Below are 27,591 nucleotides of genomic sequence, written 5' to 3'. Positions count from 1 at the left end.
GCTTGATGAATGTCACTAATTCAGGCAAGAATAACTTATCCAAAGGTAATCGGTTTCTTTTTTTTTTATGAGGACAAAACTTTTCTTAGTATTACAAACTACAAGCGCCAAAACTTTTACAAGCAGTTTTTAAAGAAGTCCGAGTCCTGCTGTAGTTAGCGGCAAATGGCTAACCTGCTCCACAAACCACCTCGACTCCGCATCTGCTGTTTATTTAAACGGGCGGTTTTATTTCGTACAAAACCAGTTTTTGGTCACTAACTTTCTCGTTCATCATGTAATTTACAAACGATGAACCGGGCAATACGAGTTTTTTTTGTCGAAAAACATAATTTGCGCAGCCATAGGCCCGTTTCGATCCTACGCAATCCGGTTCCAAACTACCCATCATTCCCAATGAAGTGTAAGCGCCGCTGCCATGTTGGCGTTGACACTAGCGCCAGCTTCCCCTCTAGTTATTTGTATGAAACTCTATGGTGGCCGTCGACCAAAGCGACCGCCAGGAAACATGGCGGGGCGATCGAAGTGGGGCCTCTATAGTTGCGTTCGATCGTATCACTTCATTGCAAACGTGAAGTTAACACACCGATAACTACGTGTTTAGTGCTGACCCATATTGCGTCCCTGCAGCGCGAAATTTAAAGAGACCCTGCAACACTCTTTGAGCAGTGGAAGTAAACCTGCGTGACGTTTAGATTACACTGCCAGGAATACCCGAGCCAAATATTACACGTGCACGTGAAGCGGTGGGCGCGCAAATCGCTGTGAAAGGCGCGGAAAAACCAACCGCGCTCCCTTCAATTTTCCGCATTATGCGCCCCTGGCATGGCCTAAACGACGTCACTGAGGCCATGGCTGCCTATTGGCTGTCGCTGGTGAGCTTCGCGGCTCATTTCTCGCATTTCCTGCGACGATCCGCCGTTGTCGGCGCTGTGCACCAACCTCTTCTATGACAGAGCCTGCACGTACAGTTTTGACGTTTCTTTTGTGTTTTGAGTGCGCGTGGAGTTTGAGTGACGAACTTAATACTCCCCTTTCAGCCAGCTCACACGACAAGAAACGGTTATTGCCTCAAAAACGCCCTACCAGCCTGAGCGCGCGCTTGTGAGCAGGCAGCCGTGCCTGCTTTTTTGTGGCACCAGACCGGGAATAGACCCCTCCCCGTTTCGGAGAAAAGGGGGAAAACTCCCCGGCATGTCATATATCGAAGGCCGGCGGAGAAGACGCCGCGAGCCGCCCCTCTTTCCGGGAGAGAGCGCGCAGCTTTCGTCGCGTTGTCCGCGGTCGAGTTGAGAGGGACAATTATGCGCGATTTCTCATCGCGCGTAGTTTCGGTGATAGTGAAGGGATTTTCATAATTTTTGCGGGAGGAGATTGCTGGGACAATAGACTTCACCTTAAAATACATTCCCAGTAGTCGAAGGTAAGTGTTGCAGGGTCCCTTTAAAAGCCATCTTTCGTGGCCGAAATAGAGCTTTGTAAGTGGCCTAACGAAGTTGCATTTTGTCTTCATCGTAGCTGCGCACATGAACCCCCTTTTACCTTTATTTATTTCTTTTTCGCAAACACTGTGAGCACCTATTGTTTTCCTTATCTCGATGCGTACTTTAAAGGGGGTTGTTTTCTGGGGACGGCAACCACGCCGAAAACATAGTGTACCTGGCACCCTTCTCGCTCGCTATCGGTGCACTCCCCAGCAGGAGCGTCAACGCGATACCAGTCGAACAAGAGCTTGATAAGCTAACACTTTAATGTCTGTTGAGGCTAATGCCAGGTTGCGGCGCAAGTATCCTAGAGTGCGTGAGGCTTCCGAACAGATAGTTTGTATAGGGATTGCCCATGACAGTGACGATGACATATGCACTCCGACGTATTTGCATGATGATGTAGGGCTGATCGGAACTGAATCAGTGCTGCAGGCGTAATATGCTGTGCTGATTTCTCGGGTGAACGACACTGCTTTACATTTTGTTAGGTATAACGGCATCAGTGATTTATCACACCGGGTTGCAATCAGTAGTAGGTCAGTACTGTCGTCTGGATTACGGACGGGGAAGTATAAAACGCAATCATCGGCAAAAAGCCTTAACCTGGTTGGTATGCCAGTAGGCAAGCCCTTTATGTAAATTAAAAATAGGAACGGGAGAGGCAGGCACCCTGGGTTACGCCGGACGTTACATCAGGGAGAGGCGAGTCGTAGTTACTCGCGCTTGTGTACTGCCTTCGGTTTTAAGTTCTCTGCCCAGAAAATTATGTTTACAGGAATTCTAATGTATACAGCTTAGAGGTCAATTGGGTATGAGGGACACGGTCGAATTCTTTAGAAAAAATAAAAGTATGGCGTCTGCTGAATGTTTGAATGAGATATATCACGGCTGTACTGTCCCGCTTACTCCAAGACCGACCAACGGTGCTGCACACTTTGGGGGGGAGGGGAGGGGGTGTGTATAGCGCGGTCGATGTGCTCGAGCACACGCACGTTCCACCTAATCGCGTAATCATTGGGATCAGTCGCCGTCACCGTTGTAACCAGACTGGTTTTAGTATAGTATAGCTGGATAGTAACCACAGGGGGCTTGCTACGCCGTGCCATGGCCCCGTACGTGCACACAACAACCGAAACGAGGACGTCGTCGCCGAGCGTGCACGACCGAACCGTTTTTGTACGTCTCGTCGGGACGATTCAGGGACAGCGCCAGAACACGCCAGGCCATGTAACACGCGGGGCGACTACCTATACTTACGCGACGGTTTTTATTACGCCTCAGTTGTCGACCTGAGCACAAGCAGCCGAGTTGCATTGCCACTTTTTCTGTTCTTCCTTTTGCGCGCATACGGGCACAGCGGTGGAGATAATACACCTCCTCCTCGCCAGCAATCGCTGGCCGACCCGTTTGGTGCGCGGGCTTTTGCGAGGGCTAAGTTTAGTCTGGAGCGGGCAGGCCAGCCGGGTTCAGTTTACGCGGTGCGGTTACGCGGACCAGCGGCAGTCGGGCGCGTATTTATTTGTGCGCGTCTACTCTTATCGCAGCCTTTGTTTTCTTCTGCCCGGCTTCCCGAAATGCGCTGCTGCGAATATTTTCGCCCCTTCACAACACCGCCGGCAGATGGAGAGAAAAGGACGAGCAAAGGGGTTGCAAGAAAGAGGAGGAGGCGGCCGACGCAATAACGACCATGGCCCCGTAAGAGCAGCGTGACCGCGGCGGCAGCGTATCGGACCGCCCAGTAATCGCTGCGCTGACTCCCCGCGCGTGGCTTAACGCGATTAAGGAAAAACAAGGGCCGACCCAGATGGCGGGCCGGTCCCTTCTACTACTTGTTCGTCGCTGCTCTCAAACCAGCCCCCCTCTCGCGGCTCCCGATTTTACGCTCCTTGTCGGCCGCTTAAAGGACAACGAGAAGGGGAAGTATGAAGGGGGCAGAAGTCCGTGCATGTTTTATACATAAGCAAGCAGGGGGCGCTCCGAACACTCTCCGCGCCAGCGGCCACGTCCTTTCTGTGTCAGAACAGCGGAACGGAATGCCTCCGGCCCCTAACGGTGCGGCGCGCGGCTAAATCCCATTTATGAATACCTGCGCGACGCGGTCGGGGGCGCGAGAAAGGCCGACAAAAGAAAACAATGAAGAAAACAAACTCACGGAGGGGAACAATGGTCCACATTTTCTTTTTCTTCCTGCCACAGGAACGGTTAGTAGTTCACTATGGGCAGCATATTTGATGCGAGTTAGTTGGTTCATGATCTTGACCTGTGTCTTTCGTGTTTTCTACTACTTCGTCCCGTTGGTTCGCGCTGAACGAATTCGCTTAGCCAGCAGCGGCACGCTTTTGAAGGCAGCAAGCGAAAACTTACATTCCCAACGCGCTGGGCAGCGATTCATCATCTTGCAAGGCAGGAGGCGCCTTGGCCGCTCGAAAGAGGAAGGAAGGGAGCATGCGCACATAGCCCCCAACGATGGTAAGGATGAAGTGCTGCCATGCCCCCAAGAAGGAGACGTCCCCTTGCTAGCGCTCTACGGTCAGAAACAGCAGCGCACTGTTGACAAACCCAGCAGTGATCCACCGAGCTATACTCGGTGACAACTTAAGAACGGCACCGAAAGTTGCCACTCTGCCTTATCACCGTAGCCGGGAGGGAGCGCTGGGCAGCTCGGACCCAGAGGTCCAGATACTTCTGGTCACCCGTGCTGCCAACGTCGCTGCCGGCCTCAAACCGGCGGCCACACCGCTTCCGTAAACCAGCCTAAGGCTCAATAAAGTGATTCTTCCTCCTCCTCCGCGCGGCGCAAGTAGGGCGTTACTGGGAATATTTTGAACATGGCGTGAGCCGTTCCCGTGATTTTTTGGCCTTAATATGTTTATAAACGACTCCAGTGACGACAAACAAACTGCGTGAGACAAGGCAGACGATATCCCGCATTCACAGCAAACCCCTTTCAAAACGCGCGCGCACTGACGTCACGGGTCCGGCGCTTTGGCGGAGTGACACACTACATGAGGTGGTGCCGTTCTTGAGTTGTAACCGAGTATAGTCTGTGGCCACGCCCGTAACGACGAGTAGCACAAGCCCCGGCGTGGCCAAAGCGACGCTGACGTACATTTTTCCAACTCTCATTCGGAGCTGCGGTTCTTCATCTCGCTGTCTAGAGGATTGTCCAGGACCTATCAGCCTATTTCCAGAGCGGACAACACTGGACGCAAGTCGAAGTCGCCGCGCGGAATAACGCAGTGACGCCCCCCGGGCTTGCGCAATTTGATGCTGATCGATCGCAGTAGAGAGTTATAGCAGAGGGGAGAACCGATCCCGGTACGGTAACCGGTACCATCTCCGCATGCGCACAGCCAGTTCTTTCTCCTTTGCGCACGCGCAGTAGCGCCGGTCGCTCACCGGTACCGTACCGGGACCGGTTCCCCCTCTGCTATAACTCTCTAATGTCCGTGCTGTCATGGCCGGGTTGCCGACCCGACATACCGAAGCTCGGACGTCGGCGCTAATTAGCGTGTTTTCTTTCGCCAGCGCCCGCTTCGACCGTGCGGCGCGGACGAGTTCGTCAGCCCCGCACCTGCAACTCTGAGTGGAATACGACGGCAGCATGACAACGGAGGCGACCACCGCACCGCGGACAGTACAATCGGTAATCGGCGAGCTATGCGACTCAAGCACGCCGGTGCGCCCCGCGCTCGGACAAAAGGCCTCTCCGTCTCAGCGGCGTCAACGCCCTGTAAACAAACTCCACTTCACCCGTGAAGTTGTCAACAGCTCCCCCGCAGAGCTGTGCGCGCCACTGTGGATTTTGCCGAGCACGTCAGGTTGGCTCAACACCAAAGGGGGCAAGATGGCTCCCAGCGCAGGGTGCGCTGCTTGCTCGCCATTCTGGCCGTGACAACTTCTCGCTTGTGGCGCTTGCCGGTCCCCAACACAATCCAAAGAAATCTTCAAGTGGCAAAAAATTCGGCATAACTTCTTTTTTAGTAACAGCGTTTATATTTGCATTACAACAATGCGTACGCTGGGGGCCTGCGAAATAAGTGTCGGCTTGCCAGAGAAGCAGGACTCCGCACTGGAGGCAGCAGACAGAGCATGCGAGACGTATGTGATAGGCTTATCGATATTACAACACCATGGTAAAACAGTGCCACGACACCAAGACACGGCGAGAACAAGAACTGTATACATCACGAATAGTATACAGTTGATAAGCCGGAACCAGCTTACGCTAATTAATCTCCCGCATAATGCGACAAAAGCAAGCAACAGTCTTTACAAACACGAGGATATTCACTTTATAATTCATAAGTCAGGTATAAATTTGAGCATGCGGCACCAATTTGGCACCCACACACCAAATTACTAACAGAAGCACTTGAAGCGGTTCAGAACCGTGCAGCTCGTTTTATTTCTGGTAATTATAACCATCTATCTAGTGTCACCGCAATGAAAAATGCATTATCACTACCTAATCTTGCGTTGCGCCGCAAGGTAGCACGTCTTTGCCTATTCTTTAAAATTTATCACCAGAAAGACCTAAAAAGTGCACTACTAAACGCTCCCACTTACATTTCTAGACGCATGGATAATTCTAGCAGGGTTAGCATTCCGCGTTGTCGCACTGCTGCATATTCAAATTCATTTATTCCCAACACAGCATCAGAGTGTAACCACCTACCGGTATCAATAGCGCTTATAAACGATTTTGATGAATTCAAAAGACGTTTGAATGACCTGTATTCTACCAGCTGAGTGACGTATTTCATGCCATGTACAATGTTCCATATATTTCGCTACTGTACTTTATCTTGTAATTCTTTTTCATGGGTCATCTGTTCCCTGTAGCATTTACACTTTATCATTGCCATATCGTATTTGTTTTGTGTACGTGTTTTAGTGTACGTGTCCTGATTTTTGGCTATATTACTATCTTTTTTTTCCTTCTCCTTGTACACGCGTTGCGAAGTTATCTGATGTTTGACATTTTTGTTTGTGTTGTACTTCTCTGTACCACTCCCCTCAGTAATGCCCCGGGGACATGCGGGTATCTTGAATAAAAAATAAAACATAAACCGTCACGATGCGCAGCCCCGCTCACTGTACAAGCCCTTCATTGCTGTGCAGTCGCAGGATTTCTCCTTTGTACATTACTAACCCGTATGCATCTTTTATCGCCCAGAGGCACGCGCACAGAGCGGAACTTCACCACAAAAACCCTGCCCTTCCCTCGAATGTGTACGCTCTTTGGTCCGAGCTGCTGCATAGCAATCTTCACACGGCGCAACGTTATTATCTACGTGGATGCTGCCCAAAACCTCGCTTTTCTTCCCAGTCCCGAATGTCCGTCGAGGGACAACAGCCGCACACGCTGGTTGGTCTCTATCTTCCCGAACTTCATCTCCATCGCAAACATTAGCCCCGGGCTCCAATGTGCCCTCAGGGACCTTTCCCGCCGACCCAGCAGGCTGTAACGCGGTAACGCCCCGAACGGCCAGGCACGATTAGCAAGTCGAGTTCGCCGTTACAGCGACCACTCGCGCGATGCCGGCTTTTTCAAAGATGCTAACTCAGTGGACCCCCGGGGCAGCACCGAATCGGCCACGCAAGCTCGCGGAAAATAGCTCTTGGTCGGCTGTGCGAACATCGTTCGCTTCATCGGTGAATAATTCAGCGAGTCAGGCGAGCTTTTGACGAGAAAACGGTGACAGGGCTGGCAGGGCAACCCTCGGCGCAACTTCAAAGCTACCCAGCACTTCGCCCCAACATTCTCTAATCTAACCCGCTTCCCCACAGCCCGCGCGGCGCGACGGAAGCGTCATCAACGGATCTTATTCTCGGTCCATAACAGAGCGTACGTGTTTTGGAGCGTATTCAAGTTGCAATGACGGTGTATTATGATTCAGTAAACACCTGCTCCGCCTTACGCAAGCAAAGACAAACGAGACAGAAAAAAACAAGAGGACCCAATAGCCGGGCACCTGCACCAAAAAAAACAAAAAAAGAAGCGCGCTTTGCAGAAATCCTACTGATTCATCGGGAAGCCATCATTTAAAGCGGCCCCTTTCCAGCGCCCGCTTCCCGCGCTTCCCCAGGCTCGGGGAAACAGGACGCTGTACCAGCCGCAGAGCAGAGGTCAAGCGACGGCATTCGCCTGCAGGTGGAAAGCCTTTCACGGGCACCTGGCCAACGCACGGCGTGCCGATAGCCATTAACTTCCGGCGGACCCAAACGCCAAAAGGGTACGCAATCGATCAATCGTATACCGGTTGAGAGTGAACACGGCCCGTGCCCTTCCCTTCCACGGCGCTCGATCGTTGGTGGCACGCCCCCAGCGCCTTTCACCTTTCATTGATACGCTAAAACGTTGTGTTCACCACCAGCGCTGGAAAGCATACGGACTTTCTTTTCTAACTCGACATAACCGATCTGTAGGAGGGCGTCTTCGATGCGTCGCAGAACAACGAGACCAACCGCTCTACGCACCCGAAAAGCAACCCACGTTAGTTGAACAGCCATTTGCAGCTTTTAAAGCAAAGCTTTAGTGTCCTCACTGATGCCGCTGTACGTCAATAGGCCCTGCAGGAAAGGTAACTTTCTCTGACGATGATGAATGATTGTGGGTGAAGTGGGAAAAAAAAAAAACGCTTCCCGTGGCTGGAATCGAACCTGGGTCTCCCGCGTTGTGAAGCCGGCGTCTATCCGATTGCTCGTTTCGACATGGTGAAAGCTACAATCAAGCAACAGGTACCGATTCGCGCCGTACACCCCAGACCCAAACGTTATAGGCCTATGGAGTACACACCCGATAGTTCATGTGGGAATTCCAGAAAAAGGTAGTGCGTACCTCCAGAGTAGCACGTACTCGCAGTGTGGGATTGGCCAACCAAAGAATCCATCACGAGAAAGCTTGGCGTTCAACCATCGTCGTCGTTAGACTGAAGGGTGCAAGATTTTTTTAGCTGATCTCCCGAGACGCCCCATGCAGCGTCGTGAGCTTGCAATAGTTCGCGGTGTGTGAACGTGCATACTGCGTTCTTGTATATGAGAGAGAGACTACCGTGCACGCAAGAGTGGACGTCAAACAGCCCAATGAGCACAGAGTTTGGTCGGCACACACTCCCGGCAGTTACAGTGTAGGAATTTTGCACCGCGATGCGTATACGTGCCTGAACACAAGGAGAGCCAGCGTTTTCTTTCTCTTCTGTGCGCAACGTTACTTCCACAGGTTTGCTACATTCTCAAAAAAAAAAAAAAAAATGACTGCCTCGCGCTGACGCGAGCGGCGCAAAACGCAACAAAAACAAAACCCAAACACAAAAACGTTGACTCGCGCTCTCTGTTCAAGGGGTGCCAGTAACTACGCTCGGGCGGCTAAAACCACTCAGGTCCGGTTAACTGCGCCTGATCGCGGTTCCCATGAGCGAACCGCGATTGTCCATGACTGAACTTTCCTCGGAGCGGATTTCCCGGTGACGTGGGCCAAGGCAAAGCAGCCAACGCTCGTTCCTCTCGTAGCTGACGTCGTGAGTCTTCATACACGATGCTTGCTTCGCATATCGTAGACAAACAGCGTTATAGCTTCCGGGCGTTCTTTTGAAGGCTTGCGTTAAAAGTTCAACAAATCGCAGGGAACGAAAAGAAACGGCAAAGCCCGTCCGAAGCAGCGCAACAAAGCCTTCATCCTGCCACACACTTTGTTCACTCAGCGAACCCTCACTGAACAATCTTCCCACTGATTAAGAGCAAACTTCGCCACGTTGAAGGAGACGCGCCAGTGCACTCTGCTCTCGCCCGTGCAAACTGTACGGCGCACGTCGAAAGCGCTCTGGGGCTGCGCGTGAGACGAGATTGCGCAGGGGAGGCGACGGAGCGGCGTGCAAAACGCGCAACAGTGCACTGCGCCCACGCTCCGTCGCTGCGCCGGGCACTATATTCCGCGCCGGCTGGGCGAAGAAGAAACGGCTCAGTGCCCACCGATGCAGGTACGCACGGAACAACGGGGGAGGGCGAAAAGTAATTACACCCCCTGCAGGGCGGACGGACCATACGGTGCCGACGACGACGACGCCCAACTTAGTTACGGCGCGCAATTAACGTTCGCGCCAAGGGCACACGCGGTCCGCGGCAGCAGCCTGCAGATTATTTCGATACCCATTCGCGAGCCCGGCGCGATTAGCCAGCCTTCCTTCCCACCGCCCGCTATTACCCCGTCTTTTTTGGTCGCCTAGGGTAGGGATACCGGCTAACGTCGACGATGGTGACTAAAGGCTTTCCATCTGAATCGGGGTGACGGCGAATGCCACCTCCCCTGCGTACGTTATTCCCCTAATGTTATGTACCTACTCGGAATAGCGCCCCTTGATGGACCCCAGCGGATAATAGAACCGCATGCGCGAGGTTATGAATCGACAGACAGCTGGCGCGCCTACAATATAAAAAAAAGGAGTCCTTCCAGGGGACGCGGGAGTAAAACGTCGACATTAAAGAAAACGCATTAAAGCAGGGTACAAAGGAAACCACGGCACAGAAACCAACCTTCTACGCGGGGGGGGGGGGGGGGGGGGGGGTATAATTTGCATCAGATTTAAAACGCTGAAGCAACATCTGGGCTTCGAATCAGAACGAAAAAGCTTCCAGTGATGAGCTTCGAGCTATTCCACACCAGTTTTGGTCAGGTACTCCGTCCCATACATCATAACGTGCTCAAACGCGAGAACAAGAGCGCACACTTTGGCGACGTATACCTAAACCTCCGGTACATTTTTTATTAAGTGTGCCATAGCTTTAATTATAGCCACCCACCTCAAGTTGCGCGTGTCGTCAACACCCCCGCGCGCGCATTACGGCGCAGTTAGTTATATGAAGGGTTGCCGCTCATGCGGCATTTCGCTTCCTTATACTCAACATTTTCACAAACGCTACAGCTACATCAAATCTGCCGCGGCAAACCTACGAATCCTTAAGTAGCTCAAACAAATAAAAAAAAATGAGCACAAAGGAAGGGGCGCGGGCGGCTAAGCGGTACCTGATTGATGGGACGCAATAATGCGGTTCTTTCTTTCCTTCGTTGCACGGGCAACGAAAATTCGTTTCTGCTCCTTTTCTCGAAACCAATAAGGGCTGCTTGAACATGGAGGACGCCATGACGCTGATTTTTTTTCGAAACCCCGCCTCACTCGCTCGCTGCTCTTCTGCGGTACGGTTAGTAACAGTGAGAAAATATTGGCAGTTGAGTATGTGCACTTCTCAACAAAAAGACACTAAGGCGAAGAACCAACGTCTTTTCTCGCAAGCAAAACAAAGGGTTTCAAACAAAGGGTTTCGAGAAAGAAAACTCAAGACGAGCACCGACATCGGCGACAATGAGTAGTACGGCGATGGGAAGTGAATTTTTGTACGGGACATACCCCAGCGACACGGGTTCGGTAATTGCGCAGCGGCCAAAAACGCAGGAGTGCACACGTATAAACGACCGCAATCGATACAACTGAGGAGAAGAATCCCATCAGGTCGCCCGCGCACACACAATTTGGCCCCTCCCATCTCCTTGGTTCCAAATCTACTCAACCCACGTTTCCACCCCGCTCTGATTCGCTGTTCCCCCTCTGGATACTTCTAGACCGAAGCCTCCGCGGACGCTGAGGCCAACGAAACTACGTCCTTAGGACAGACGATCAAATTTTAAGGGACCCAAGCTGGGGTAAGGACATGTCAGTCACGACCAGAAGGAATGTTTTTACCCGCTCGACTGCAATTACTTCGCGTAAATGTCGAGAGTGGTATGCCAAACCGTGGCCGCGCGTAGGGACCGACAACGTATTTTTGCCCAGTGTATTTTCTCTATTCCAAATGAAAGGGCATCATTTAGAACACCTTAACCCGAAAAAGTGTTGCCCATAGCGCGCTAGAACTTTTGAAATCTGAATTTTTAGATTAACCAGCCATACGTGGGTCATCCAAAGGAATGCTGGCAACCACGCCAGTGAGCCGTGGGGCAACACACTTTTAACTGTAGGTGAAATTAAAAGAGGTATTTAAAAACCTGACACGGCTCAAACAACAATAATGTGTAAGCTTTACTATTTCTTTATGCGGTTTTTGGTTGATTGATTGGTTGATTGATTGATTGTAGAGTGTAACGCGCCGACGCAACCCAGGCGATAAGGCGCGGAGTAGTGGAGAGCTCCGGATTAATTTTGACCATCTGGGAATCTTTAGCGTGTGCCGAGATTTTACGCGGTTTTTGAAGCACGCGTTGAAATCGATGGAGTTGTTTGGACACGCACGGCAGTGCCACGTTTCGACACTACGTGGCGCACCTTTCAAACTTAAGAAATTTTAGAGCGAAATTAAAATTATTTCCGCACGTTTATTTAAAAATTTCTTGCGGTTACCCCAGTATATAAAAAACACTGGCGTTCATATGAGCTAGAGGGTCATGCACTCCACAAAAATCGGTTGTATGTCCCTTAAAACGTGACCGCTGTCGGATGAACGGCGCGCTAATACGACCAACCCTATTTGCATTGCCCGTCCACGCCGCGAGTCGGTTTGCGCCGGCCTCGGCGTAATTCGCGACGCTGCCGCATGCCGCAGGCAACCAAAGCGGGAAGCCTTTTGTAAACGTCAGCAGAAATCCGTTGCGTGGGTAGTTGGACACGCAGGCAGCAACCGCAAAGAGTTCACGCGTGACCTTTTAACGGCGGTGCGCTCGCTGAGATCAGAGCGGATGCCGGTTTAAAGTTGCGCGTAGTTTCCAGCCAAACGAACAAATTTGCGGAAGGGAAAGAGAGAGATACGCCGACGCCATCAAGGAAAACCGGCGAGGCATGCACCCGCCGAGATTGCTGAATCTTTCGCCCCGTGCCCGCCACGTGCAGGCGTGACACGCGGGAAACCCACTACGCGGGGTAAAACCGCCGTCATTTCGGTAAAAGCCAAGGGTGAGGCGGCGGGGCAGGTCACCGCGGCGAAGTCACGTAAGCGAGTGATTAGGCTCTCACCAGATTTGCGCCGCAATTCGTTCCACGTCGCAGCTCTGCAGGCGAATGAGTTTTAGCGCGATGGCCGATGCAAAGCGCGCGAGACTCGACAGCGAGATAATTAGCTTCGACCGCAGAACTGAAGGATTCACAACATACTCGGACACCACCTACAATCCTACACCGTACGCGCGCGTAGGTCTTTATAAAAATGTGCCGATCCATATGGCACGGTGGGACAAGAAGCATTCCGGCGAGTGTTAAAAAATGCGGTCCTCCAGACCACGGGTTCTCACATTGGTCTCCAAAAACAAAAAAGTCCCCCCCCCCCCCCCCCACCCACCCCCTTCAATGTTCCCAGAACGCCTCTTCTAATGCATTCTCTAGTAGTTCCCTCAAGTTACGGGGGACAACGCGATGTTTTTGCAAAGCAGGAAACCCAGCACGGAGTTGAGGCGGCTCCAGTAGCAGATGTGAGACCGGCCCTACGTAAGGCAAAAAAAGTTCGCCCACATCTCCAAGAGGCGCTTTTTCAGTGCACTATCAATAAACTTTGTTAATGAAATCGCCGCACCTTCAATTAATTACACGAAGTGCAAACACCAACCGCACTGCGAAGACGGTGGGCGAAGGGTATTGGTAGCTTATTAAGTTGTGGGAATTACGGAGGTCCGCCATCTTCCCTATCCCTCTCGGGTCGCTGGCACTGTAGCGGAGGCAAGAGGGGAGGTCCCTCTCTACCCCTGCAGATGCGCATTTCCCCGCTTCGGGAGGATGGCGGCGGGTGGGGCGCTGCCGACTCCCTGACTGGACCGGTTTTGCCCGGAAGCGCCGGGCGGGCTGATCCGGGGCCGACGACGAAGGAAGGGCCTCTATGGATACCAGCCATTAGAGCTACTAAATAGGCTACGCTTCATCTTCATCTAGTGGCTCTACCAGCCATCATCGGGGGCGGCCGTAAGTACGTGTTGCTCCTTTTTGGCCTTCCTTTGCCCGCCCTCGCGCCTGTTTCTCCCGCCCTGACCGAGGTGGTCTTGACGGTGGTCGAGCGACGCTCGCGACGTCCCTTATTGCAGTGCAATAAACGTCGGGGTTGGCGATTTCCGTGTCTTGTGTGTGTTCCTTGCTGTTCGCTGCCGCTACGCCAAGTTGGCGGTCCGTGGCGGCGTTCTGCGGAGCTAGCCTTGTGGCCGAACCTCGGGTGTCGAGCTAGGTCGCTTTAAGAACCCTGGTCCCCACAAAGTGCAGAGCACTGAATGGGCTCGCCTTGTCGTCGTAGCTCGTTAACGGACCCAAGTAGAGCCTCCTATACCGTCGTCAGGGAGTCATAACCGTTATAACCATAACGTCATAAACCATTCGGTTTAAATAGTCATAACCGTTCGAATCTCGTGAACCGCCGGCGCTTGTCCTACATCTCCCTGTTCTTTAGAGCAAAGAAAACTGCAGGTACATTAAAAAAAAAATCTGTGTATATAATCGGCAGCCACCGCGTTTAGTTAGGAAAGCTCGTTGGGTTGGTTTTTACGATAGTAAGCGAAAATAAGCGGCCGCGCAAGAAAAAAAAAAATGGCGCGTTCGAAATGCCACAGAAAGGCTTTAGCCACGCAACAAAAAAAAAAAAAAAAATGGCGCAAAACAGCTCCAGCATACGAAATTAAAGCAAGCACAAAAAGAACAACCCCCGCTGGCGCAGTTTCAGGCCGGGGGCGCGCGAGCACTGCGGAGGCGGGAAATTTGAAGTGCAGCAATGAGCGGATAACGGCGCTGCAGCCCATTATGGCGAATCACTGTTCTGCACTTCCGACAACTTTCACATTGAGTGGAACGATTAATTTTCTGGTTACCCTGCCGAGGGTTCCTTGGGGCCATACCCGGTCGAGAACCCTCGGTCCAAATAATTACGCCACCCTCTACTGGTGCGCGCCTCTGAGCTCATAACCTACGAGCAGCCGCGGCAAAAATATTGACGTCAAAAACATGAATGGAACGCATGGTCTCTGGACGTGGGCCATAGCACAGTGGAAAGTTCCGCAGTGATTACACCAGCTCGGGTGTTCTTCACGACGAACACATAGTACACACTATCGAACGCTTATTTTCGCCTTCAACTGAAAAATCAACCGCGTTCGCGCTCTAATAACGCTGCCACGCAACGCCATCCCGCCACGAACGGCGCACTTTTGCTCCGAGGCCCATGCGCCGGCGCTCGGCCGCGGACGTCACGCTCCCCCCACAGCCCAGACGCGACTCACCGCTACGGAGGCTTCGCCCATGACCACGACGAGAAACAAAGGCGGCCGTTTGAGCCTCCTATGCTTACGCATTAAAATGGGGTTCGGTCGGCACCAGAATCCCGGGACGCTCGCCGCCGAGTCTGTACACAAAGCAGCCGCGTCGGCGGATTGCCTCGAAAGCGCGTCATCCCTATTTCATATTTGCCGCGCTTTCGAGGCGCTTTTTCAAAGAAAGTGCTACGAGTTGCGCCGCGCCTCCGCCAGATGGCGCCACGGGTCCCGCGACCGAGAGAAGACGCAGTGAAACATCCCCCTCGCGAGCGGCACGATCAAATGCAGAGCATTTCCGGGGGCGCACGACGTAAAGTAGTTTGCGTTACGTTAATGTTCACTTGTGGCAACTGCTGACGAGAGAGCGCTCGTCAGCAGTAATTTGAATGAGTCAACGATATAAGGCGCGTTCGTAGCGTCCCATTCTGTGTCGGCTTTGTGGCGCAGTGGGTAGAGCACCATGTACATTGCGTTCCGCCCGCAGGGTCGAAACTGGGCGCCGGATAGTATTTTTTTATATATAGTAGGGAGGGGTGCGGTGCGGACTACGGACGTCAACGCGGGTGACATCGTGAGTTACTGAAATGCTCTGCATTTAAAAAAATTGCCAAATCTCCTGGCGGACATAATCAAACCAACCATCGTTCGCGAGAAAGCTGCTGTCGCCGGGGGCAAGAATTGTTCGAATGATGAAAACTGCCGCCTACAAGCAAGGAATGGGTTGACAGCCCGCAACAAACAATGCAGAACCCTATTGCCCACGTCCATACAGAACGACGATGAACTCAAACGACTTGAGTGCAAAAGATTCGGAGTTCCAGGCGCCGCTTATTGTGCGGTGCGCAGACTTCAGCAGAAGCCACGCCATGCTATTCGCGATCAAGGTACCTGCTATCAATTCAAAACCGGCTACTATAGCCACGACACGAGACAGGGCGGCAGACAAGTGAAAACGAAAGGAGGAAAAAGAAGAAAAGAAACGTACGTTTGGCTGATGCGAGTGGCACAGCCGGAGGCGTTTCGCAAGGGACAATTCGCACGCGCCGCGCTCGTAACAAAATGCCGACGCCGAGAGGCGATAAGCTAGCTCGACGGCATACACAAAGGGACAGACGACAGCCCGGGGCGGCACGACAACGACGCGGTGTGTAGTCCAGTAAATCGTCGACTTTTCGCTTCCCCATCTCTGCGAGGACCGCCACGGGGCCTACCCCGCCCAACGCCCCTCCCCTCGCACCGTAATAGAAGTTGGGCAGAAAATTTTGACTTTTTGCAAGACCTCTTCATTTTTGTGATATCTCAAACGACGTGGAGGAGGGGGCCTAAGGACTAACCTTCATTTACGGGAGGTGCAACGTTCTTCGAGTGTACCCCCAACGAAACACCTCCATACACAATAGAAGCTGAGATAGACGTTCAAATACGTTTCGCTAGATTTCCCTCAGGCATATGCCCGGGGGCTGCTAAGGCAGTCTCCTACTGAGCCCGACGTCGCAATTTTGAAACGGCGTGTTCCTAACAACGCAGCGTGTTCTCGATCTCCGGATGTTGGCTGCATTTCTCGTAGCAGCTGTTAATGAACGTCCTTCGGTAATAGTTTCAGTGCGAAGATATCCCCAGGTGCAGATTAAACACTACATCCAGAACGCAGTTTTTTGCTTTCTAAGAGGGCCATGTGCATTTGTGCAGAAAAAAAAAAACGCTGAAAAACGTCGTCCACAGTAACTGTCTAATCAATTTCATCAAGTTGTTGCTGGGTGAGTGTAACACACATTTGAGTTTTTCTTTTCTTTTCCTTTGTCATCCTCCTGGCATAATTTCGTGCAATCGACTGTGGTGAGATTCACTCAGGTCAACAAGACCGCATTTATAAGGTTGCAAGAGAACACGCCTTGCATAAATTTGGCTTAACTCATAATAAAAAGATCGCACAATGGTAGCAGTAATACTTTAAAACACATTCAATAATAGTTGCAGACTCGCGTGACATCACAAACCGCCGTTTGTGTTCCTCACAAGCTACCTCAGTTCCTCTCTTCTTCCCAGCATCAAGACTCAATGGGCAAAAAGAAGAGAGTGAAACCAGCACAATCAACTCGCACCTTTTTCGCGCTATAAACTGTGAAAGCAGAATGATGCAACTTGTAACAATGCCCAAGGCAAATAATAACTTGATAGATCACCCGTGCTGGCCAAGAAGCAAGCAACATGTCTAACTATACAGATATTCCTAGAACGCACACCTGCACCTTCCCCTTCCAGTTTGCTCTAGACGTTTGTTAACACCTGTACCTAACTGCGACAACAACAGGACAAGCAGCGGCAGTAGAAGGAACGGAACCAAGGAACTAAACCGGTAAGCTACCTCAGAAAACCGACCTCGTGGAGAAATGCACGTATACTAGTGTCGAGAAGAGGGCAGCAAAATAGAATCTATGGAGTTGTGCAAATTGATCAACACAAGCAAAAATCGTGACATGTGCCTGTAACAAAAGATTGAAGAAACGTTAAAAGGTAGAGAAATAAGCTGAAGGACAATAAAAAAGAAGCTGAAATGGGCAGAGATAGAACGTATGCAGCCAGAGAAAGCGGTAACAATGAACAACAAGGCATACAGAAAAGGCATGCTTCGGCAGTAAGCCATAAATGAGCATATCCGACTGGCTAGACAACGCTAACAGCACTACTTAGTACAGGGGAGCAATCACACTGGGTGGAGGGGAAACTGTCCCTGGCACGCGTCATCACTGCTTCTCGCTCATTCTTTTTACGCTAGGTGAACAAACGCCACGCTGACTTCAATTTCCAACTACTAGATGTCCCTTGCACAAACATGTTCACATATTATCATCTTATTTAGAGCTATCAGTTGTTCATATTGTCAGGTCAGGGATTTCACGTCATTCACACCACAGGATATCTGGAACGGATGTCAGCAGAGCTGTAGCAAGAATACCGGCTAGCAGAACGACAGTTTAGACTGGGACGGAACAGCGCAAACAGTTTACAATAACCAAGTTTGCGTTGACCGTGGTTACTTCCGGCGACGGGCATTAATAACAACATGCGGGGTAAGCACTTTATACTTTATGTGCTGTATTTACCCATTGTTTCGTGCACTTCAGAAGCACCTTATTTTTTCCCCCAAGATAAAATACTTACAAGCCCCCTTGGCTGCGCAGTGAAATCCAGTTTGGACAAATTATCAGTGCTGATTGCTGATCGCAAAAGGGAAATACGGCATATATTAGTACGGGCTGGGGCACATTCGATCGATTGATTGATTGTAGGGTTTAACGCGGCAACGCAATGCAGGCGGTGAGGCATGCCATAGTGGATGGCTCCGGATTAAGTTTGACCACCTGGGGATCTTTAACGTGCGTGGAAATCTCGTACACACAGGCGTTTTTGCTTTTCGCCTCCACTAGAAAAGCGGCTGCTGCGACCGGGAATCGAACCCGCGACCTCATGCTCAGCAGCACAATGCCATAGCCACTGAGCCACCACTGGGGCACATTCAGCAAGAACTTTTAAATAACGAAGAGTAGGCTACTGTCACTATAAGAAATTGCATGCAACCATAGCATGCTGCTGGTGATCACTTATGGGGCAGAAACTTAGCACGCTACTAGATGCTTGGGGAAAAAAAAAAGCCCAGCTTCACTGACTTAACGTCACCAATGCTGATGTTAACAGTGAACAGTGAAGCTGCCTGGCATTTCGTAATCGCGAGGCCAAGCTTGATAGAACTTCACAAAGCCAGCAGATTGATTCCCATTCGCATCAATTCATTTCTGCCACGTTCCACTGCTCGCACCATCTACTGGAACCTTTCGTTGCTTTTGAACTTCGAACCCTACCACGAGGGGCACTCCAAGTGCTTTGTTTTTTTCACGGCATATTTTTTAATTTGCAATAGCAAAAATCCAGAAGCCATGCATTTTTACTAAAATAATGAAAATATCCCCTGTGTATAGGTGTCTTGCCTCAAACATGCTTAGTGTTTTTCTTTTTTCTCAACAATGTTGACGAGTACAAGCACTGCCACAAGCAGTTAGAAAAGCTTTGCCTATACAAGCATCCCATTCAAGCATTCTTTTAACTTGCTGCATGCGTGCTGGGCGCTTGCTCTCCTCCTCAGTACGCTGTGCCCTCTCCATATCGCTGTGACCGCTTTACCGCATCTCGCCCCATAAAAGCCTCGACCAAAAACAGCTTCACCGCTACAAAGAAACAAAGCATGCCCATACAAAGTCATGGAAGGAACGATGATCACGGGCGACACTTGGTGATAGGAAATGAGCACCTTGGATTAGGGCGAGATTAATTAAGGAGGGCAAGGAGTGGACTTGGGCCAGGCATTTAACGCAGAGAACTGACTGCAGGTGGACCACTGAGGTACGGGAGCACACAGCATCACATCTTGAGCCCCGCCTATCACCAAAGTGCCCGACGTGAGGGCTGCCCCATTTATGAACTCATCTTACATGCGTGTAACCCCATTCATATGCCCTTCCCCCAACAAATAAATCTTCACCAAACCACCTGCCACACATGGATGCAGTCACAAAAGACTTCATCGAAACGATGCAGACCAGGGGAGCCTCCGGTCTGAGGGACCCGCACTAAACGTTGTGAAAGTAGCGAAACACAGCCAAACGGAGGGACAAGAGATAATTTGGAGGGGAGTGGCGAAGGGCAAAGAACAGATTTCGACAACGCATGACCGGAGCAGTTGTTTGTCACTCAAAGGGAGAGGCTTTTGTCCTGTAGTGGATCCATAAGTAGTCTGAAACAATGACTGTGAACTCCACACGTTAAAAATAAAAAATTGGAGTAAGCAAAGAAAAAGTACCAGCATTATTAATTTCAACCACAAAAAGGCCCCTGGAATTGCGGGGAAAAAAAAAAAGAACAGAAGAGTTATGAAAAGGTCCAATCTCAATGCTAAAGCACGCATAATTTGCATCCAGAGTTGTATTGCAACATAAGGCAAGTTATATTTGCGCCCGTTCTAAACAAATACCCCTTGTGTATGTGCGGGCACTCCTTAAAATAAACGAACCTATGTTCCTCTGACCAAAAAGCACGGCCCAAGAAATCCTGCGCAAGGGCGATTGCTCTCCACAACAGACACTGTTGAACGCCCCTGAGTGCAGGCCTCGTTTTTACACAACGCTAATTATACACAAGCACATTGCCACACGAGCATGCACCCTCCTCAGCTTGTGCAACCGGCTGCTTGAGTGCTCTCGAGCAAACGTGGGGCGGGTGAGAGTGAATAGAAAGAACCTCTCGCAAAGGCAGCTGAGCACTGATTCACGAGGTGAATGGGCACGGGGGTCTCTTCTGTCTAGTTGGGACATCCACGAACAATGATCCATCCCTTTCGAGACATCAGACTGAAGAAAAATTAGCACTCAGTCACCAGTGAAGTATTCACCCGTTTCGAGGTGTGCCTTCCACGTTCAGGATTCTACCCACCACAACTATACTTGGGAACAAGTTAAGAACGGCAACGAAAGTTGCTGCCCTGCCTCATCACCGCAACTGGATGTTACTCCGCGCGGTGCAAGTAATGAGTTACTGGGAATATTTTGAACATGGCACGAGCCGTTCCCATGATTTTTTAGACTTCACATGTTTATAAACTACTGCAGCGACAACAAGCAAACTACTAGAGAAAAGGCAGACGACATCACGCATTCATAGCAATCTCCATTTAAAATGCGCGCCGGAACCGACAAAATCCGGGTCCGTCGCTTAAGGCAGAGTGATACCGTACATGAGCTATTGCCATTCTTAACTTGTTCCGTAGTATAGGTGACGACTTACACAGCGTAGCCACTATTACAAACAATAGCAGCATGCGAGGCCATTTTATACTTCATTAGCCGTGAATGAACGCTGCAAGCTTTCCACAGCGACCTTTTCCGAGATGCCAGGACTGTTTGGGCCACTTTGAACGTGCAGCAAGCTTCAACAAATAAGGCTACACTGCAAAGCTGAGGAACGTCTATCGCAGCCTGAAAGCGTGTGCTCACGTAGGCATGGTGTCAGGTGCAAGTGCATGTGACCATATTTTCTTCCTTCCAAATAACAGAGGACTAAGAAGTTCCTTGCACAGAATGGCTACTGAAAGAAAAAGAAGAAAAAAGACAGCTTCCCAACCGTGAACTTGAGAATAATTACCACGGCAGGACGATTACCCTTCCAGCTCACAAGGTGGCGTAAAAATACCCTCTTCTTCCTCCTGCCTCTATAATTTGAGCTGTTTAAAGAATCCTTCCGCTCATTTTGGGCAAAAACTTCGTTATTTTCCTGAGAAGCCCATGGCCCAGGATCACAATAATAAACGGCAGCGGTCACGGTCACAAAGCAAAATAGGGTGCCTGAAAAAGGTGCATGCAGTGCAAGGCGCTGCACCTTTTGCACTATATTTTACACACTGGGGGATGCATGCCTTGCTATTAACAATGACAATCCTCACCCTGCAAGTGCCAATCAATCAATAAATTGATTGATTGTGGGGTTTAACTCTTTCGCTACCGCCAGAAAATTGACCAATTTTTAGCGGTCTAAGAAAACATTTTTTTTCCTGCTAAAAAAATTGGTTAGGCACTAATTACAGGAACACAAAATGCAGATTATTTAACGGTTTTTCTAATAACACCAGTTTTTTAAATGTTTTTATATATCATAGTTGTGGAAAAAACTAAAATCAAAATTTTTGTCAAGTTGTCCAAAAAAATGATAAAAAAGGAGTTGTGTATATCAAATCACCGACAGTAGAAAAAAATTAGAATATACATTTTGTCGGGAAACATTTCAAAAACATGTCCTAGAAAAAAATGTCGACTTGCGCGTAACAATTTGTCACATGTAAAAAAAAAAATGTTAGCACGCACGGTGCTCGTGTCATGCGGTGAAGCCCAACCTTCAATTCAAAATGTGCAATTTCGGGTGGTTCCCTGGAATAAATCTGGCAGTTTAACATTATCAGAGGCACCAATTTGCCCCCACATAACGTAAATACATCTTTCCAATGACTGACTTTGCATTTACAGCGAGCACAATATTTGGGACAAGCACGCGATGTGGAAAAAAACATGCATGAAGTTGAAAACGGAATGCCGTTGTTGATGCTTGTTGACGTTCACAGTCAGTTATCTCTCAAAACATAAAGTTGAGCTTTATTATCATCTTCTTACTCGCAATTGTAGCCTTGCTCGCAAAAATGAGGTACGATGCGCTAGAATCGTACCCTGTGATTGTTGGCCGACTAGCAATTGCGCGATGAAAAAGATCAGCACAACGAGCCTCCTCTAGCGCAGCGCCACCTAACATTTTTCAAATGAAACAGTACAAAAACTTATCGGAGACTCAGTCCGAATAGACAGTTCAACTAGCAGCAACATTAGACACCCCATATACCCTCGCATGGAAACGAAACTGGAAGGCGAACAGCTGGCAGTGTAAGGCCGGTTTGAAGCGCTGTTCTCGGCGGAACAGATAAATCGGGTTAGGGTGGGGGGCAATCAGGAGTGGCGTGCTTTGTTCGAGGATCAGTCGCGGACGCTCCAGGCACCATGGCAGGTAGCCTTGAAGTTGGGTAACTGTGTAGTAGCGCTAAATATGAATTTTGCGATGCAGAAACGAAACCGAAACTGTTGTAAACTGTTCGCGAATGTTCCTGGGGTAAATACAACTACTACAGAACTTACAACAACATGCGCAAAGGCAATAAAACTGCCTAAAATCATAAAGTAGCTTTGCAACCAGGCACTGCTTGACATTTTCGCCTGATTTCTGGGATAATTACTGTCAGAGCGCGAACCTGGCAATTGAAAATCATTTGCTGGTTCACCATTCACGCCCTGGTAGCAAAAAACAAACGCTGGTGCAGAGTAATTAGCAGTGGCACGCATTCTTCTTTGGTAGCAGTGACGCGCGATGACCACACCCCTTTTCCACACCCAGGTGATTCAAAAGCATGTGAAAAATCACGTTTACATTGCAAAAATGAAAACAAAACTGGTTTTGAAAGGCCATTTTCTGATCTAACTCCAAACAGCTTTACTTGTTCGAGCAACGCCTGGAACGCTATGAAAAGGCGCTCCCAAAGTATCAATCAAATTTTGATCGATTTTGAATAGGCGCGGTAGCGAAAGAGTTCAATGAGGCGCGCCTTAGTGGACAGCTATAAAATAATTTTGACCAACCGGGGATCTTTAACGCGTGCCGAAATCTCGAACACATGGGCGTTTTTGCTCTTAGCCTTCATCAGAAAAGCGCTATCAATCAATGAAACCTTCAAAGTAGTATCAACCAAATTGGTGCTGAAAACAGCACAACCTGCCTAATGTCCTCCCTTCCATGCAACGTGCATTGCCTCTGCTACCATAGCCAAAATGCAGCAATAAAACGAGTAACCTAATGTCGCATTCAAGAATTTTCAACTGGGAAACTTGCCAGTGGCGGATCTGCCATGCCAACAACACAAAGTGACACATTAAGGACAGCATGGCAGCATGTACGCAATCGAATGAACAATGGTAAATATTTACCATTGGTGTGTAAATTATATTTACATCATATTGAAACTTCAATCCGCCCAGCACACACTGGTACTAACTGCCAAGCACACCACCAATAAATTAACAATCATGCATTATGGTAGCACCCAGTGCTCTGGAACACTGTTCCTAATTTCCAGCCTCCTGTTTTTATTCTTCCTGTAGCACCTTTTAATCACACAAAGCTATCACTGTATTGCTATCACTTTCATTTCTTCATGTCTTTTCCCTCTTTTCCGAACTCACTGATAGTTATTCATATGCTCAAAGTGCTCACATTTAAGTTGGAAATCGTTTTAATGGATGACTAAACCACATGCCACAACTACATTTATTACAGACAAAATATAGGAAGCCTTACTCAGGATTCCCACAGCTGTATCCTGATGAACAAATATACATCACGTGATTGCAATACGCAAATAGATGAGAAATTATTGGTTTGTGGTGAACAAACGTTTCGATGAAAATCATCAGCCCTTGCAGCGAAGGCATGCTAAGACACCGAAAGCCTGAAGAGAACTTTGCAACCTGATACTTCTATAGTATTGTCAATTAGGAAAGCCAGAAGACCACTGAGTGAACAAGGAATGTAATGACAAAAGGAGTCCTTCATACTCCTGAATATCCCTACCCAGACAAAAAACTACTGCATTACTCTTGAACTCCACCTTCCATTCGGTTTGCCAAAACCACGTCCCCAAAACAGCTAAGGATCCACTGCTCCTTGTAGTATTGAAATCCCATATAGATTCGTTATGACATACAAAAAGAACAAAGAGAGAGGTAGAGGCAACAGATTCACACTGCCAGGAGCACTACCTCCACGTAATAATGGTTGTGCTAGACCGAGAAATGTTTAAACCTTACACTAAAACGAAACCGCCCGTGAGCATACCGCTGCTCGCAAAATGCAAATGAGGTACGCCGGCAAACTAAGCCAGCTGTGGGCGGAATGGGAAGCTGAATGAAAAATGGGACGCAACAGTTTAGTGAAACAGCTGCAGAGGTCTGATCAAGCACCTGACTTGTATTCACTGACGCTTACTGCGTTCTTGTGCGTCAAAGAGCGTAGTAGTTTTTACCCAACCGCGAATGAGCCCCTTTCAAATACAATTCCTCTAAGGAATGAACTTCTGGCGGAAACCCGCTGGAACGAAGTGTCTACTTTACAACGCATACACATGCTTTTGGTCTCGTTACATTTTTTTTTGTTTGTTTAATTGTTACACGAAAAGAGCAAAAGCCTTGGCATTTCCGGGACGCCAGAAAGTCGAGAAACCAGCTGACAATGCACGAGTCATCGAAATAAATTTTTTTACTTCACTGGGAAGTGATCTCAAACACGGTGGCAAGGTAACAAGAGGACAGGCACTCAGCTCTGCCAGTAAAGCAGACGATGTGCTCGTAAGAGGTGTGGCACTTATGAAGCGGATGGAACACTCGGGAGAGTTTGTGCAATCGAAGTGGCACCCGTGGAGCCAGATACGAGTGACTAACGGCTCGGCGATGCGCTGGAATGCGGCCGTCTGTGAGGTACGGCCGCACACTTGCGCAATCCCCCCCGAGATACTATTACTACGCACGACCCGCTATCACTTGGAATGCCGCGAAGACGACGGCAGCCGGGGCTCGTAAACGGCAATCAAAACAATGCCACTCGAAAACGCGTCGACAAGCGGAAAACTTCACGACGCGTGACAAAGGAGAGCGTACAGGAATGCGGCAGGGAAGACGACGACAGTCGTAGTAGTTTTCAAAGGGCGGGGCACAAAAAGACGTCGCCGGTTTGATTACATGTTTCGCAGCACACAACTTTCCGTCGTCAAGTTCAAGGTGGCCCGTCCTTCCGGGCAAAAACGCGACGGCACCGCTCTGCTACGCTTCCAGCGAGGGCCCGGCGTAGCTGCTCAGTTACTCGTCCGTCGGAAGCCCTTCAAAGCTGCGAGTGTAGGATTCCTGCGATTCCGTCTGTCACGGCGCAACCCCGCGAGCGGATCAGTTGACACCACGTGACAATACTCACTTCTCTCGCTATGCTTCGGCCAGGGTTCGAGCCGTGCAGCAGCCGAAACGCTACAACGATCGCCACGTGTAGCGCACACAAGTCGTAAAATAATTATTTCAGAAGTAAACAGCGTTCTCGCTTGTGTACGCCGATAAGCTCCCAACGACGCTACCGTAATGATGTCTGCTTACCGTTTTTGCTGACATCCAGATCGACCAGGTTCATCAAGTTGGCAATGTCCGAGGGGAGTTGGGAGATTTCATTGTCGTTGACACTTAACCTCCGCAACTTCGTGAGTCGAAAAAGACCCTGAAAAGGCAAGAGTTTGCGTTTAAAACAGCGCCGTAAGCCTAGTCGGCCGGTTAGGCCTAGCCAGCGCTCGGCTGTCGCATAGCTCGACAAGCGTGCGGTATGCACGCTACTCACTCTCGGCAGGTCGCGAATGTGGTTGGCATCTAGAAGAAGTTCCTCTAACGTCCTCGCGTACCTCAACACATCGTCCGGCACACTGAACAGATTGCTGTGTCTCTTGTCGATGTACTCAACTTGTCGGTTGCACCCACGGAAGAGCGGAATACAGCGGAACATCGCTACTCAGGAGACGGCACACCCCGGCATGGCACACGCGCGCACACAAAGCACGCGATGCACACAGGCAGGCACTCCACACACCCGTCCACACACAAATAACACGAGCCCGGCACAGGCTACAGCACCGGTGTGCACATCACATTCTTCGGGACCGAACAAAACACAACAGACACGGCCCGACCGAGCACGACCATGACGTCAACAGCCTCCACAGCCGACGATCCCCGGCTCCACCATCCCTGACCCGTCACGGCCAGCTGAACAACCGAAACGCGAGGCACGAGAGCGTTGCCCCAGATCCCCACAACCAACGAGTGGCGCTACCATACAGCGCTGCTTCTCTGCTGCGCCGCTGTTGGCGCTCTCTACAGCTAGTTGCGGCCAATCGGCCAATTCATCATTGACGTTGCCAGTTCTAAATTTTGCATAAGCTATTAATAAAACACGCAAGATGCTTTACAACTCCATAAAAAAATAAAAGTCAAGGCAGCACAAAAGTATGCCAGATATTGCCAAAAAATAAACTATTTTGGCAAAATGGGCAAAATTACTAGCTTCCCTAGTCCGCGGACGGTCCGGGAATTATGTAGGTAAAATAATGTACGTCAAATATAGGTCCAAATTACGAATGTCTGCCGCTTGCACGCCTATTTTTTTCTCAATCCCTATCCCTGTCTAGACGTATCATATATACGCTTACAGCACGCAACAGACAAGGACGAGAAAAGAACGATACTCCTTATTAATTCCGTAGTTTCAAGCTAATATATACGAGAAAAGAACGAAACACTCTGGTTCTTCTCTCGTACATATTAGAGTGAAACTTTGTCGAAATACCATGCAAATTACGCAAATTACCAACAGGTCCAAGAAGATATTTATATTTGTAGTAAGGTATAGACCCTATGCAAAATGCGCCCCGCCATCTCACGTCGACTCCGGTAACTAGGTCCGCCATTTTGGTACGGTCGTTTGAAACCGAAACCAAGTAACAAAACATAGAAGGCGGGCATTGACCGCACTTGTTGATGGACTACAATGCCGTAGCATTGCTGCGTGCCGCAGTGCACGCAACGAGGAAATACCGGTCCAGATGGAGAAAAGGCACGTGAAGTTCCACGCTCTTGAACGAACTTTCTGACACGAACTACGCCGGCGCGAGCAACCTTTGTGACACGCTGAGCGCGTTGCGCTGGGAGCGAGTATTTGTCATTGGTTCGCTAAGCGCGGGATTTCGTAGTCGCTGTCCGGATGAAAAATACAGCTGCGTTGGAGTTCCGTGGTTCAGCCTTTGTATTATAAATGAAGCCTGAGCGTGCGTCACCTATTTATGACTGACAGCGGCGCTCGAGCGGGGAAACAGTACCACACGTTGTCAAAATTAGGCTTTATTTCTTCACTCGTCCCTGTGGCTCTACGCCCGCTTCATTTCATTGTTAAATGGTACCGCTTAGCCCCTACACGAGCCTTTATCTTACCTAGGACTGTAAACTTTTCTTGCCGCACTACGCCGTCACGGCGCGGTTGAAAATTTCCTCTGTGGCGGGCGCGCACGGTATCGGAGTAAGTTGTTAGTTTCTTTTCGGTGCATTTAACCGCCTGTCGTTGCGGAAGTGGCGTACACTGTTTTATGATGATCTGACGTTCGAAAATTCGAGT

The 27,591-nt window shown here is 49.8% G+C and overlaps 1 protein-coding gene across 8 annotated transcripts in view; it reads right to left on the bottom strand.

Moving 5' to 3' along the window:
* LOC144175102 (protein scribble homolog) overlaps positions 1-26,204 on the bottom strand; it is a 159,161-nt gene extending 132,957 nt beyond the window's left edge. For all 8 annotated transcript variants that reach the window (XM_077704178.1, XM_077704177.1, XM_077704185.1 and 5 more), the window contains exons 1-2: positions 25,768-26,204; positions 25,533-25,650 (exon numbers count right to left, since the gene is read on the bottom strand). In XM_077704178.1, coding sequence (XP_077560304.1) covers positions 25,533-25,650; positions 25,768-25,929 — 280 coding nt within the window. In that variant the 5' untranslated portion in view covers positions 25,930-26,204. The remainder of the gene's footprint in view (positions 1-25,532; positions 25,651-25,767) is intronic.
* Positions 26,205-27,591: the final 1,387 nt, after the last annotated feature.

The sequence above is a fragment of the Haemaphysalis longicornis genome, unplaced genomic scaffold, assembly GCF_048455015.1.
Source record: "Haemaphysalis longicornis isolate Haplotype H1 unplaced genomic scaffold, Haemaphysalis longicornis Haplotype H1 scaffold_3, whole genome shotgun sequence".
In the NCBI taxonomy this organism is placed as follows: domain Eukaryota; kingdom Metazoa; phylum Arthropoda; class Arachnida; order Ixodida; family Ixodidae; genus Haemaphysalis; species Haemaphysalis longicornis.
Note: the sequence above shows the minus strand (reverse complement) of the source record. Positions and strands in the feature narration are given on the sequence as shown.